The sequence below is a fragment of the Anopheles marshallii genome, chromosome 3, assembly GCF_943734725.1.
Source record: "Anopheles marshallii chromosome 3, idAnoMarsDA_429_01, whole genome shotgun sequence".
NCBI lineage: Eukaryota > Metazoa > Arthropoda > Insecta > Diptera > Culicidae > Anopheles > Anopheles marshallii.
In genome coordinates, this window is record NC_071327.1 from 44,499,444 (window position 1) to 44,513,081 (window position 13,638).

The following is a 13,638-nucleotide window of genomic DNA, read 5'->3' on the forward strand; positions in this document are numbered from 1 at the left end:
CTATAATCCTTCATCAACAACAAGACCGTTACACGTTTATAACACTCCGCATAAAATACGATAAATTGTTGTTTTGTTTCTTCACTTTCAAGTTACAATTTAAGTGTTATTTATCGTTAATTTAACACGTAACACCACACAAATCCATACACACACCAACAACGGAAGTGGAGGAAAAACCTATGTCAAACTGGCAACTTTCAATTCTCGCTCGATCACAGTAGGGACAATTCAGATCGTGACATGCATGACACACTTGGTAATTACATTTGTTTTAATTATATGCCTTTTTTACTTTACTGAAAGATATCTCAAAAATCAAATGCCATAAACACATCGGCACAAGTAATTTCAACAGGAATAGTTAAAAAGCTACTAACAGGTTTAGGTGGCTTGACATCCGCCAAGATCATGGGTAAAAGTCTCAAAGCCCTAACCTAAATTACAAACTACATGTCCTTGTGCTTGGCGCCACGTGACGGTGCACCGGAAAACGGAACAACGAATTCGAATTATTACAACTCAGCCCGATCACGAACGGATCACGCACACTCCACAACAGCTTCTCGACGGCGCTAGCGAGCAACTATGACTACTACTGAGCGCGAACGATCTCCACCCGGCCACAGATCGATCTGTCGAACGTTCGAGCTCCGTGAAACAATCCCGCACTACTACCACTGCGCGCACACAACGAACGAGCACTAGGCGGAGAGACGATTGTTGTGTTCGGTGTGCACCGGTTTTCGGTGAAGAAACCCGCACCAATCTCACCCTCCTTGGGTTCACTCCGCCCACCAACTGTCCCACCCGCTGGAGAGTGCATGTGCTGGATGCTGTTTGCATCTTGTGACGTTTGCCTTCTGTCAAAACGGGCGCAAACGTTGCACAACGACACACCGGCATCAGGTACGTCGTCACCACAAAACTGCAACGTACGATGCCAAACGCCCAGGATCTTGGCTCGCAATAGACACATGCACACATGTGAAAAGCGCACGAACCTCCACCAAACTGGATCCCAAGCTGCTGCGATGCTGCACTGAAGAAGGTCGAGCCAAGACTGCTGGATAGCGACCGGTGATTTGAATCACTTTCGATTTTTCGAACACACACTGATCGTATATACATGAGCGCGTGAGATAAATGAGGCTTGGGAGGCTGCTGCAGTCATACGGCGTGCTGATCGCGAAAGACGATCTGAGGGAAACCCCTGGTTTCTTGCGCACCCCTCCCGTTAAGCTCATCAGCGATACGGAGGCTTGTTTTACCAGTTTTTTTTTTTGAGCTGCCGTTGTTTTTCGTCTCAACAACAGTAGTTTTACTTTCAACCATATTGTCACTTGGAAGTTGAGATACCTGTGGTGGAAGATCGGTGTAGATGTGAATGAAATACAAACGCACACTCATACACACTTGGTAGCGGGAAACGGGATTTTAAAGTAACGAATCTTGAGACACCTACACGTGTGGCTGCTACGCGGGATCAGGTGGCACGCATGTGAACTCATTTCTGCTGGAATTCAAGATTCCTTTTATGTAGGTTTTCATCACATTAGAAAAGAGAATTACTTGATTCGAGACAATATGTATGGAGTTACAAATCTTCTTCAGCTCATAAAGAAAAATATTATTGAATGAAGATTTATGAAAACATGATCAATGCTCTAATATACTGGGAAAAAGACAATAGTTGCAATAGCTAATAATAAAAGTTAAGACTAAATAAATTACTTAACTGGCGCTGGAATAGCCAGTCAATCTAATATCCCGGCTTTTTGTCGAAGGCATCAACGCCATCACTCCTACTCAATTTGGGCTTACCACGTCCTCACTGTCCATATGGACGACCTAAAAGTACTTTTTTTTTTGTAAAACACTTACGTTTTTACGGAGATTTGAATAATAAGTAAAAGTACTTTCGCTCGGTATTATTCTAATGACATAATAAGCGCAGTATTGGATTCGAAGCGAAGTCCATCTCCATCTCAGAGACAGAGAGGTATCATTATAATAGCTATCTAGTCCAATTAATATGGAATATTGATATGGAATTATGCGAAGTGAAAAGTTTCCAATTTCAAACATGTGAATCATTTCTTTAAAAAAAATTGACCAGATTCTTAATAAAATACCAACGCTACACAAAATGGATTAAACTCACTTATTCCTATGCACTGCACTGTACGCTTGCATTACCGCTATTTTTACCGGTTGTCAAATACCGTCTGTTCGAAACTTCACACGGATCTGTGGATCGCTTGGTATAAACTTCCATGTGACAATTTATACGGATTATCCGGGGAATAACACAGTGCGTTTGTTTTGATAAAAAAAATCTCGAAAGAACGACACCGTGCGACGCTGGGCAAATTTCACTGATTTCTCTAAGTTGAATATTTTTAACTGTAAACCGCGACTCAAGCATATACAACAGCAAAGGCACGGAAGCTGTGCAAAGATAAACTAATTTCTTTAGCGTTTGCCGATCCGGAAGCAGTGAGATTTGCAGATACTTCGAAAGAATGTCCTCGTTCACAGAAACGGGGCTGGTGAAGAAGCTGTTCGAACTCAACCAAAGTCAGCAAAGTATTCAAACCCTTTCACTGTGGTTGATTCATCACCGAAAGCATCACTCAATAATCGTTAAAACATGGCTGAAAGAGCTCCAGCGAGGTAAGCATGCAAGGTGGTTGATAGTATCTTCCGGTTCGCATTGCTCAACTATGTATAACTTCTTTACAGCACCTGCAGCGAAGAAGCTCACCTTCATGTACCTGGCGAACGATGTGATACAGAACAGTAAAAAGAAGGGGCCCGAGTTTGGGCGCGAGTTTGAACACGTGCTGTTAAAAGCGTTCAAAAATGTAGCACAGTCATCACCGGAGCCGAAAACAATCAACAGCCTCAACAGAATTCTTGGGATATGGGGAGATCGGGCTGTGTACGAGGAACCTAAGATCAAGGAGTACTCGACGGTACTAAATGGAACGGATACAATCCCTAAGGTGGAGGTAAACGGAAGTGAAAAAAAGCGGAAAGGTGACAGTAACAGCAATGAGAGTGATTCATCGAAAAAACCTCGTACAGCCGTCGTAACGGAGAAGAAAGTGAAGAGTGAAGTAGTAGAGGTTAACGGAAAGGTAGAAACACACATTACACTCAGTCCCCATCAGCCAGACGGTGATCCTCCTGAACCGGAGGACCTTATTAAGGTTATTTTGGAACTGGAAAATTCAGCATCAAGTGATGCTGCAGTGCGCGAAAGAATAGCCAGCCTTAAACCAGAGGTGTCCGAATTAGCTGCACTAGACAAGCTGGAAGACAAAGATGCAGCAATAAAACTGGCCGCAGATGTGAGTTCCTAAATATCTTATTCTTATGCGGTGATTCTCATTGTTTTTTTTTTTTTTTTGGTTTTCCTTCTTCAAGGTTAACGATGCCATCAAGATTCTAAATGATTATAACGCGCGGCTGGCAGTGGAAATGGATGACCGCAAGAAGCTGACGACCATGCTGAGAGATTTCTTACGCGAGCAGCAGGAACTTCAACAGCAAGTGGAAAATCGACTAGTGGTTCGTGACATTGTAAACAAAACGTTTCACTTAGTGGGTTTTACTAATCTTTTTTTTTTAATTTTAGGAATACCAGAACAAACTTTCTAAAATCAAAGAAGTACAAAAAGAAGTTAGAAACCATATGAACAATCTGCCCGACTTGACCTCCCTCCCGGATGTGACCGGTGGTCTGGCACCGTTACCATCGGCTGGCGATTTGTTCAACGCACATCATCACTAGGACAGCGTGTGTTTGATGATCTGACTTTTAAACGGTGACTAAATCCGAAATCTACCTTCGGGGAGCTCTTTTTCGGTAAAACACTTATGGTTTTACGAAGATTTTAATAGGTAAATGAACAAATGTAGTCGAACATTTACCTGTGCTCCTGTGTGCGTTTGTATACCTTTGTGTTTACGCATGAAAAACAGTGTATGCTTTCTGATTTTCCAAACATTCTCCAATAAGCAATCTAGAACCTCCTATCGGAAAGGACTCGGCGCAAAGTATTGAGCATTAGAACAACAATCAAGAGACCAAATAATATGTAGTCGAATCCAAAGGTTAGTCCAGCTTAAGTTCTAAATGCTGACAACCGTCGTAGGAGAAACAGTTTGATTTGTACTATTTGTTACAGTTTGTATCCTTGGTGCAGGATATGTTGTCCGGGAAATCAAAAAAGCAAATAAATGACTGTTTTAGTCAAAAGTTAAATATGCGTCTCAGGAAAAATTTAAAAATTAAGATTTTTTTCTTAACATGGAGAAATTTAAGTTTTTCATATTTGCCACGTGATTCCGCGTAGCTTTACCTTATTCATATTATTACTAAATTATTTAAAAACTTACTCTTTACTAACTCTTTGTATATAAATTGTATACTCTTTTAAATAACAATTTTCTGCATACTAATATTTTTAAAATTTTACGTTAAAGTCGCTAAAAGTATGGACATGAACCTAAACACTTAACATGCGCATAAACAAACCATTCATAATTTAAATCACATACACATGCGCTATTAACGACAGCAACCTGTTGCCTGGAGACATGTTCATGCGTTAACGTAGACCCACAACCACGTGTTGTCGGTACAAAGCGTTCGTTCAGTTTCCAAGGACGGCCGTTTCCAGGAGACCGAGGCGACAACAAACAAACGCTACTACGGTGCAAAATCGATTTCATCATTTTCAAATGTGTTGCTCGAGCGAAATGCTTGCTGTTTTTGTTCTATAACTTGATTCATGTGTGAAAAGCGGAAAAATGCAGCTAAAATTCATGAAAACTATCATCGAGGCTCAGGTAAGATGTGAATGATGGTTTGGGTTAGATACTTGCTCACCAGATCCGTATCTACAGGATCATTTGTACCGCGTTGCAGGATTATGCTGGTCAGCAAACAACCAGAAGCTAGCAGTGGCTACGGCTGACCGTACCATCCTGCTGTTCGACGAAAATGGTGATCGGCGAGATAAGTTTTCGACCAAAGCGGCCGATCCGAACGCAATGAAGAACTCCTACGTAATCCGGGGCATTACGTTCAGTCCGGACTCTAGTCGGCTTGCGGTAGCCCAAAGCGATAGCATCGTCTATGTGTACAAACTGGGCGAACAGTGGAACGAGAAGAAGGTGATTTGCAACAAATTTCCGCAGGGTTCGGCCGTTACCTGCATTTCGTGGTTAGTCGGAGGATTAATTGTGGCCGGACTAGAGGATGGCAAGGTTCGTTCACTGTACTGCAAAAACAACAAATCGAAAACACTGTACGGTACGGATAGTATGGTGGTTACTTTGGCGCAGAACACCAAAGGGACCGGCGTCCTATCCGGACATGAAGATGGTTCGGTGGTGCGCTTTCTGCTGGTAGAAGAACCCGGGGAACCAACCGGGAGATTGCTACAACATCCGGTGGCCCCAGTAGCACTGGCCTGGCCGCAAGGTGGTGTCGTTGTTGCGGGATGCGATAAGAAGATTTGCTTCTACGATCTGCAGGGCCGTGCTATGCGCACGTTTGACTACGGGCGGGATGAAGTTGAGCGGGAATTTTCTGTGGCCTCCGCCAGTCCCAACGGGCAGGCTGTTGCCGTCGGAAGCTTCGATCGTCTACGCATCTTCAGTTGGAGCCCTCGCCAAAATGCCTGGACAGAGTCCCTATGCAAGACGATCCCTAATCTGTACACCGTAACAGCGGTTTGTTGGAGAAAAGATGGCTCGCGACTTGCCGTTGGGTCATTGTGTGGCGCTGTACTTGCATATGAATCGGTACTGAGACGCACCATCTGGCAGGACAAGTTTGAGCTAACGTTTGTAGCTCCGAGCCAGGTGTTATTACGATCGCTGCACGAACCGATCACAACGATGCTGGTTGAATCACAGCTTGGGCTCGAAATTGACGACATAAGGATTATGGGCAAGGACAGCTATCTGGTCGGACGCACTGAAGACTCACTGATCTTGTGCGATCTTACACGCTCGCTAACGAGCGAAATCCCTTGGATAGCAACCGGACGCCACGAACGGTTCTACTTCGAAAATCCAACCGTAGCGCTAATATTCAACGCAGGTGAACTATCGCTCGTCGAGTACGGTGAACACTACATCCTTGGATCAGTTCGAACAGAGTTCGTAAACCCACATTTAATCTCGGTACGCTTGAACGAACGCGGTAATACGCGTAACAACAAGAAGTTGGCCTATCTGCTCGACATGAAGACGCTGTGCGTGGTAGATCTAATGCTGCAGTCGACGATCGCACAAATATCCCACGATTCCAAGATCGATTGGTTGGAGCTAAGCGAAACAGGCCACAAGCTACTGTTCCGAGATCGCAAGATGCGTCTCGTGCTGGTCGATGTAGGCACCGGGCAGAAACAAACCCTGCTGGCCAAGGTCGCTTTCGTACAGTGGGTACCGTCGAGTGATGTGGCCGTTGCTCAAAGTGACACCAATCTGGCAGTATGGTACAACATTGACCTGCCCGAGCACGTCACGATGATGCCGGTACGGGGCGACGTGGTGGACGTGCTGCGTGAGGATGGCCGAACCGAGATCATCACGCGCGAGGCCGCATCGGAGCATGTGTACCCACTGGACGAGGGTTTGGTGGAGTTCGGCACAGCAGTCAACGACAGTGATTTCGGACGGGCCATATTCTACCTTGAGTCTCTTGGCGATCGTCCGGCGGCCAAAGCAATGTGGCACAATCTGGCCAATATTGCACTGGCGCAACAAAATCTTCGCGTTGCACAGCGCTGCTTTGCCGCCCTCGGAAATGCCTCGAAAACGTTCTACATCGGAGAGATGATCAAGATCGCTGAACAGTACGAGGAGACAACGGGACCCGGCATGACGTGCCCTGAGGTGCGCGCCATGATGGCACTGCTTGGTGGGGATCTAAGGTAAGGGTTATGAATGGAAGAACAAGGTAGAAGGAAAAGCATGCTTAAATAGCTCTGCTTCTATCTCACCAGAACGGCGGAACGTATTTATATCGAGCAAGGAGATATTGAAGCCGCTCTCGCCATGTACACCAAGCTACGTCGTTGGGATGATGCTATAAAACTGGCAGAACGTCGTGGATATCATGGACTTCCCGAATTGAAGGAATCACAAATGGAGTTTTTGCTTTCGACCAGCCAAGAGGAGAAGGCAGGTGAAGTATTGGAGGAGCGCGGTGAAAAGGATAAAGCCATGACGCTGTACATGAAGGCAAATAAGCCGGTGAAAGCCGCTAAGCTAGCATTGAAAACACCACATTTGCTATCAAATGAGAATTTAGTAACAAGAGTGTCGGCGTCGTTGATTAAAGCAGGTAAGCCGTGAAGCGCAATATGGCATTTCAATACTTCCTTTTAATTATGATTATTTCCCTAACGATTACTTGAATTTAAAGAACTTTTTGAGCTGGCGGCGGAACTTGCAAACCGTACCGGACAGCAGCAAACCGCTATAACTCTCTATCGGAAAGGAGGTGCCTACGCAAGGGCGATCGAGCTTGCCCGATACGTTACCCCGGATGATGTGACGAGTCTGGAGGAAGAATGGGGAGATTGGTTGGTGGGAAAACGGCAACTGGATGCCTCCATAAGCCATTACATCGAAGCTGGTTGCACGGTTAAGGCACTGGAGGCCGCAGTCGGTGCAAAACAGTGGCGCAAAGCCGTACAAATAGCGAAAGTCGTTGATGATCCAGAAGAAATACAAAAATACGCCGTTGAACTAGCGGAACATCTGTGTCAGGTTGGAGACGTTAAAACGGCCGAAGAACTATTGGTACGTGCCGAACTCTATCGTGAAGCGGTACAGCTGCTGAATAAGCATGGCCAGTGGGAGAAAGCTTTCGACATTGCAGACCGGTTCCTGCCAGGTGCAGACGTGCGTGAGATGTTTGTGGAACTGGCGAAAGGACTCGAGCAGGAAGGGAAATATCGTGACGCAGAACGTGTCCTGCTCACAGTCAATGAGCCAGATTTGGCTATCAACATGTACAAAGAGTTGGAGCTATATGACTCGATGATACGTTTAGTGGAGCGCTATCACAAGAGCCTGCTCGAACAGACGCACCTTAATCTGGGCCGTCAGCTAGAATCCAAAGGTCGGTTTAAGAATGCCGAGGTTCATTTCCTGGCAGCCGGTGACTGGAAGGCGGCGGTCCACATGTACTGTACGGCAGGCAAATGGGAGGAAGCACACCGCGTGGCCAAACAAAAAGGTGGTCAGCCTGCTTCGGAGCAGGTTGCCTTCATGTGGGCAAAGTCGCTTCCAATCGAAGGTGCCGCCCGGCTGCTGACCAAGATGAGCCTGTTGGATAGTTGCATCGCATACGCCTGTGAGGCGGGTCAGTTCGATTTTGCCCTCGAGCTGTGCAAGGTGAGTGGTCGATCCGCGGATGATGTACACTTAAAAATTGCGATGGCGTTGGAAGATGACGGCAAATTTACCGAAGCTGAAGCAGAGTTTCTACTGGCAAACAAACCACGTGAAGCGATCATGATGCACACGCACGGTGGAGATTGGAAGTCAGCGCTTCGCGTGGCGGAAAAATATCTCCCAGAAGCGGTACACGAGGTGCTACTTAGTCAGGCAAACAGTGCGCTCGAAAGTCGCAACTATCCCGAGTACGAGGCACTAATGATTCGTGCCGATCGACCTGATTTGATCCTGGAGCATTACAAGGAATACAACATGGTGGCGGATGCACTGCGCATTGCCAAGGAGTACGTTCCCGGAGCAGTAGCAGAGTTGCAAAAATTGTACGCCCGCATGAATCGAGGCGCCGGAGAATCAACGGACTCACGATACCTTTTACAGAAAGCATCGGAACACGCAAGAAATGAAGAGTTCCGTCGGGCCACTGAATGTCTGTTGCAGATTAATGAGGGAAATGCCGACGAGCCGACAGTGACCCGGGCATTGTTGAGGGCCGCAGAGATATGTAACCAGTTCCTCGAAGGATCGGAAGCGATGGAAATGGCTCGCGAACTTGGTCCGCGCTTGATCGAGATCAATCAAATAGGCCCTGCAGCCCAACTGTATCTTGCTGCAGAGTTACCTCAGGAAGCCGTAGACGTGTTTATACGTACCGATAACTGGGCGAAGGCGCGACGTCTTGCAAAAGAAATAGACCCGCAGCTGGTAGTGTACGTGGAAGCCCAGCAAAAAGCACGCCTGCGCAATCAAGGCAATGTGGAGCAGTTGGCGGATATTGATATGGTGGGAGCCCTCGATCTTCTCGCCGAACAGGGCCAATGGATGCGTTGCATCGAGAAGGCTAAACAGCACAGTGTCCCAGTGCTGCAGAAGTATATGGCGCAGTACGCGGCACAACTCATCCGCGACGGAGACTGTGTGGCGGCGCTGAACCTTTATCTTGAGCACGGCGTTCCACCGGTGAGCGCCAACTTCAACATCTACAATCGTATTGCGTTGGAGTGTTTTGCCCTGCGGGAACCCGATGCAGCCACCGTGTGGAAGAACGTCCGTACATTTTTGCTCAATCTAGTACAAGCGTTGCGAGGTTCGGATCAGGCGGAAGCAGAAGTTATAGACCGGTTCGAGCAGCTGCTAGTGATAGCGCACTACTATGCAACGAGGGCCGCTTGCCGTCAGGCACCAGCGTTACAATCAATCGCGGTTAAGATTTCGGTCGCATTGTTGCGCTACACGGATATAATTCCGTGCGACAAGGGATACTACGAAGCCGGTATGGATCTGCGCGGGATGGGCCGCGAATCGGAAGCGTTTGTAATTCTCAATCACTATCTGGACGTTTGTGAAGCAATCGAAGAAGGTTCGGGCAATTTGGTCGATCATTCCGACTTGTCGTCGACGGACTTTCCCAGCTCGGTGCCGATTCCGGCAGAACTGCATCTGAAAAACGAACTGCAGCTGCACGAGGAGATCCGCGAATGGGTGCTTGCCGTCAGTATGGATCAGAAGGTTGATCAAGCGTTACCTACGGATGATCGGAATCTGTACGAGGCCAGTCTAGGGTTATCGGATCAGCCGTGCTTGGTGAGCGGATATCCGGTAATGGGACGCCAACCGGTCGTCTTTCAGCGCACGCACCGGCTGGCCAATCGGGATGCATGGAGCAAGCTGACGGTTGCCGCTCGAATGGCACCCCAGACGGACATTCCTGGGGTTATCGATTTCATTGAAAAGTGGTGCGGACCGGCAAACTTTTTGTCGGGCTAGAGCGGAATCGACAATAATTCTTTTTCGTGTGTGCGCCTGGTGGGATGTAAAATATTGGTGATTGGCCAGATAAATGAAATATTTTCAAAAATGTTCTACATACAACATTGAAAATTATGTTGCAACAGACGACGATATTGCACGTTTTTTATTTCGGCATATCTCTAATACAATTGTTAGCTTAAACGTATTCCACTCTGTCTACTTCGGCTGCGTAGGGTTACGCCTGAAAGAAAACAATCGTTGTGGTACCAGGTTTGAACTGTTCAGAGCAAGTAGTTATATATACAAAGCAATAAATATTGTGTTGCCTAAATGTGTGTGCACAAAAATTGTCAATGAATAAAATAGTGTCCTCAAAAGAGATAGTGACAGTGTCATACTTAATTTTTAATCCTTAAAGTTATTACATAATAATATTTAGCCAGCAATACCTTTTAGCATCACTGAAGGGTTAAAAGACGAGTTCACCCTAGTCGCGAGTAATCACATCTTCAATATTTCGCTATTGCTCGGTGGATAACAGCATCCGCCAAACGCCATCGGTTGTGTTTTTGTGTTTGTACCGAAGCTTTTGTTCGTCGCCCCGTAAATATGCTCAGCGACGAGCAGGTGCGCTATTTCCCAATGCCTCGCATACGTGTCCCATTCATTCGTGTCCCTCTCGCGAAGGATACAAAAAAAAACAAATACAAAACACCCGACAGTCCCAGATGGACCGAAATTTCTACCCCCAAACCGAGGATACGGCTTGGTACCAACGGATGCTGCCAGCGGACGTTAGAAGACAGATGAAAGCATTGCGCGAGAATACTATCTACCAGCGTGAGAGCCATGGTAACAATATCAACAATAGCTGTTCTGTTTGAATAAAAAAGAAGAATGGCTAAACATCGTCATCCGAAGCGAGTGCGATGTCCGGACAGGATGCGCGCATGGCACCTGTTGCGAGCGACGGAAACCTGTTACGGATAAACTTTTCCTTTCGCTGATAAAGAGTTGTGGTTCACTCTCCGAGAGATCCTACAATTTAGCATGGCGAGAGTTATGGAGCGTGTGTTGTGTGTCTCAAATGTCAGGAAAGGATGCTGGATGGTTTTTTCGTAAAAAAAACTGAAGACAATGCAAAACAATCTAACAAAAAATATTGCACTAAGAATTGAAATTGTTTCGTTTGAATACATAAGATAACTAAACAGCGATTAATAAATCATCAGTGATTTATCTGATGGAGTCTCGTAGATGTTTTAAATATTTACGATTTGAATTGTCCTAAAATAACATTAAATAGCGTAATGAACATCATGATTAATTGCGAAAATGAACTGTTTAGAATTATAATAACAAATATTTGTTGTTGATGCAAGAAGGCGCGTATTTTTGTTTGTACCAGTGTATGTTGAACGAAGCACACTGGTTACAAGTGGTTTATCAAAACAAAATACTTACAACATCTCACTCAGCAAATCGTTTTGAGAACACCCGAGAGCAGCTGAGAGCATACATCTAGGCGCACAGGGATGCTGCGATCTCTCGCCGTCTCCGCGTGTTATCAGGATGCTATTCTCTCCGCTCTTAAGCTACACCTAAACCTGACACCTGAAATGCCTAGCTAGAGCTAAAGTTATCAGTTGCGTTTCCCGTGCCACTAGCTCAGTTATCAATCTCGGACGGTCGCGAGCGGTTCGCGGATGTATCGCAACCCAGTTTTTCTCCGTTTCGTCACAATATCAAGAGTTTAGTAAGTAGCAGTTTACACAACAGCTTTTTGTAATAGTGTGTGATTTACATAAGTCAAACATACTGAGGCCCGGTACCAATCGTTTGCAATATGTGTTGGGTAAATTTATGTTTCAGAATAGGTGCAAATTGTTTCCCGCAACCCACATCAACAATCCCCGGGGGTGATTTATCGCTATTAATAGGTTTTAATGCTTCGAGCTTTCCATTCCCTAATCACTCAGCATGGAGCACGATGCAAATGGAATAAGAATAATGGTTTCATAGTCTTTTCTTTGTGTGCGAATTGTATGTGTAAGGTGTGTGTGTGTGTGTGTGTGTGTGTGTGTGTGTGTGTGTGTGTGTGTGCTTCTATGATGTGTGATACGTAGGGGTATTTTGTGAGATAAAAGTTTACTTCATAAGAAATAGGTTCACCCTATGTGTAATGGTTGAAATGGAAAATATTAATACGAAGAGGTGTAATGAGATATGCAAATTGAAAAGTGTTATTTGCTTCACTTTTGAATCAACCCAACATTGAAATGAAATTTGAAAAAAATATCTTGGAGTGCCTTTCTTTCTTCGTTTAAAAGCTTTCGTCGAAAAGTGCAGTGGTGTTTTTACTTTTTCGTAAAAAGGTTTAATGAATAATGTTTCTCGTGGAAAGTGAAAATAAGTATCAACCAAAAGCCTACCGAAAAGGATTATATAGATCCAATTTCGTAGAGATCGTCATGAATGTGTTGTATATTCTTAAAATGAGGTCAATAATGTTAGGGGGTATATTTATGTTGTGTTTAGATTAGAAAACAACAAAAGAAACTGATCACTATTTGATGATGAGTTGAAAATTGAGTGATGAAAAAGATGAATAAAATGAGGGTTTTGTTAAGTGGAAAAAGGATGTCAAAAGTAGTGATGTAACCCATAAATAAAGTGTTAAAAAGTGTTATGATGCTCTAAACATAGTGGAAGTTGATGCGAAAATTTGCTGCATGTTACCAATAGGTAAGCTTGAAAACTCCTTTCTCTCGATTACCCATACGGTTAACATCGCTTTTAATTACTATTAACTTTTGAGCTCACATATCAAAAACGGCCCAGGAAACCCACTTAAACCGCAACTGCCGTCCTGTCGCCATTTCCTGTACGATTTACTACGCTTCGTCACCACGGTGCGGCGTTTACATCTCGAACATAAACATCTGCACTCCTTATGTAGCGTTTTCCTGCAAAGGGGAAAACATATCTATATTTAAGACATTTCTAGCATCCATCATAACGGTTCCCGGGGTTCATTATGTCGCGCATTTTGTGCTCGAGTAATTTCACCAGACACTGTTGCGTTTCACAGAAAATGTTAACTTTGTTCAGGTGGGTGCAATTTGGAGTCAAAAAAAGGAAAATTGAAAAGAAAAATACATAAACGACACGCGCTATTCGCATACACACAGAAATGTTGTAGACAACGGCGAACAACGCTGTGTTTGGGAACGCAAGGGAAAGGAAAGATGAAAAATCCGTTACAGACCGAACCAACCGCCCCGGGGGCCAAGCTCTTCATCAGCATGGTCTGAGGAGTTTCTGGCTGGCAAGCGGGGAGCAAACCGTACGGCTACAGCATCCCTGGAAATGACACCTGACCGTGCTCTGTGCCTGTGT

General features: G+C 45.2%; 2 protein-coding genes across 2 annotated transcripts; both read left to right on the top strand.

Moving 5' to 3' along the window:
• The first annotated feature begins 2,519 nt into the window (after nt 1-2,519).
• On the top strand, nt 2,520-3,799 carry LOC128712273 (regulation of nuclear pre-mRNA domain-containing protein 1B). Its single transcript, XM_053807168.1, has 4 exons — nt 2,520-2,676; nt 2,746-3,356; nt 3,433-3,576; nt 3,644-3,799. Exons 1-4 carry the CDS (start codon nt 2,526-2,528, stop codon nt 3,797-3,799), a joined length of 1,062 nt encoding a protein of 353 aa, XP_053663143.1. The 5' UTR covers nt 2,520-2,525.
• A 1,022-nt stretch (nt 3,800-4,821) lies between these two features.
• LOC128714007 (intraflagellar transport protein 172 homolog) lies at nt 4,822-10,254 on the top strand. The gene is made up of 4 exons (XM_053808884.1): nt 4,822-4,860; nt 4,918-6,956; nt 7,029-7,369; nt 7,451-10,254. The coding sequence occupies exons 1-4, from the start codon at nt 4,822-4,824 to the stop codon at nt 10,252-10,254; spliced, it is 5,223 nt and encodes a 1,740-aa protein (XP_053664859.1).
• Nucleotides 10,255-13,638: the final 3,384 nt, after the last annotated feature.

Excerpts from the sequence above, each read along its gene's own strand:
- LOC128714007 (XM_053808884.1), top strand. The coding sequence starts at position 4,822 with ATGCAGCTAAAATTCATGAAAACTATCATCGAGGCTCAG. Across the intron at positions 6,957-7,028 it reads CTGCTTGGTGGGGATCTAAG|AACGGCGGAACGTATTTATA; the intron begins GTAAGGGTTATG and ends CTATCTCACCAG. Across the intron at positions 7,370-7,450 it reads GGCGTCGTTGATTAAAGCAG|AACTTTTTGAGCTGGCGGCG; the intron begins GTAAGCCGTGAA and ends TTGAATTTAAAG.
- LOC128712273 (XM_053807168.1), top strand. The coding sequence starts at position 2,526 with ATGTCCTCGTTCACAGAAACGGGGCTGGTGAAGAAGCTGTTCGAACTC. Across the intron at positions 2,677-2,745 it reads GCTGAAAGAGCTCCAGCGAG|CACCTGCAGCGAAGAAGCTC; the intron begins GTAAGCATGCAA and ends ACTTCTTTACAG. Across the intron at positions 3,577-3,643 it reads AAGTGGAAAATCGACTAGTG|GAATACCAGAACAAACTTTC; the intron begins GTTCGTGACATT and ends TTTTAATTTTAG.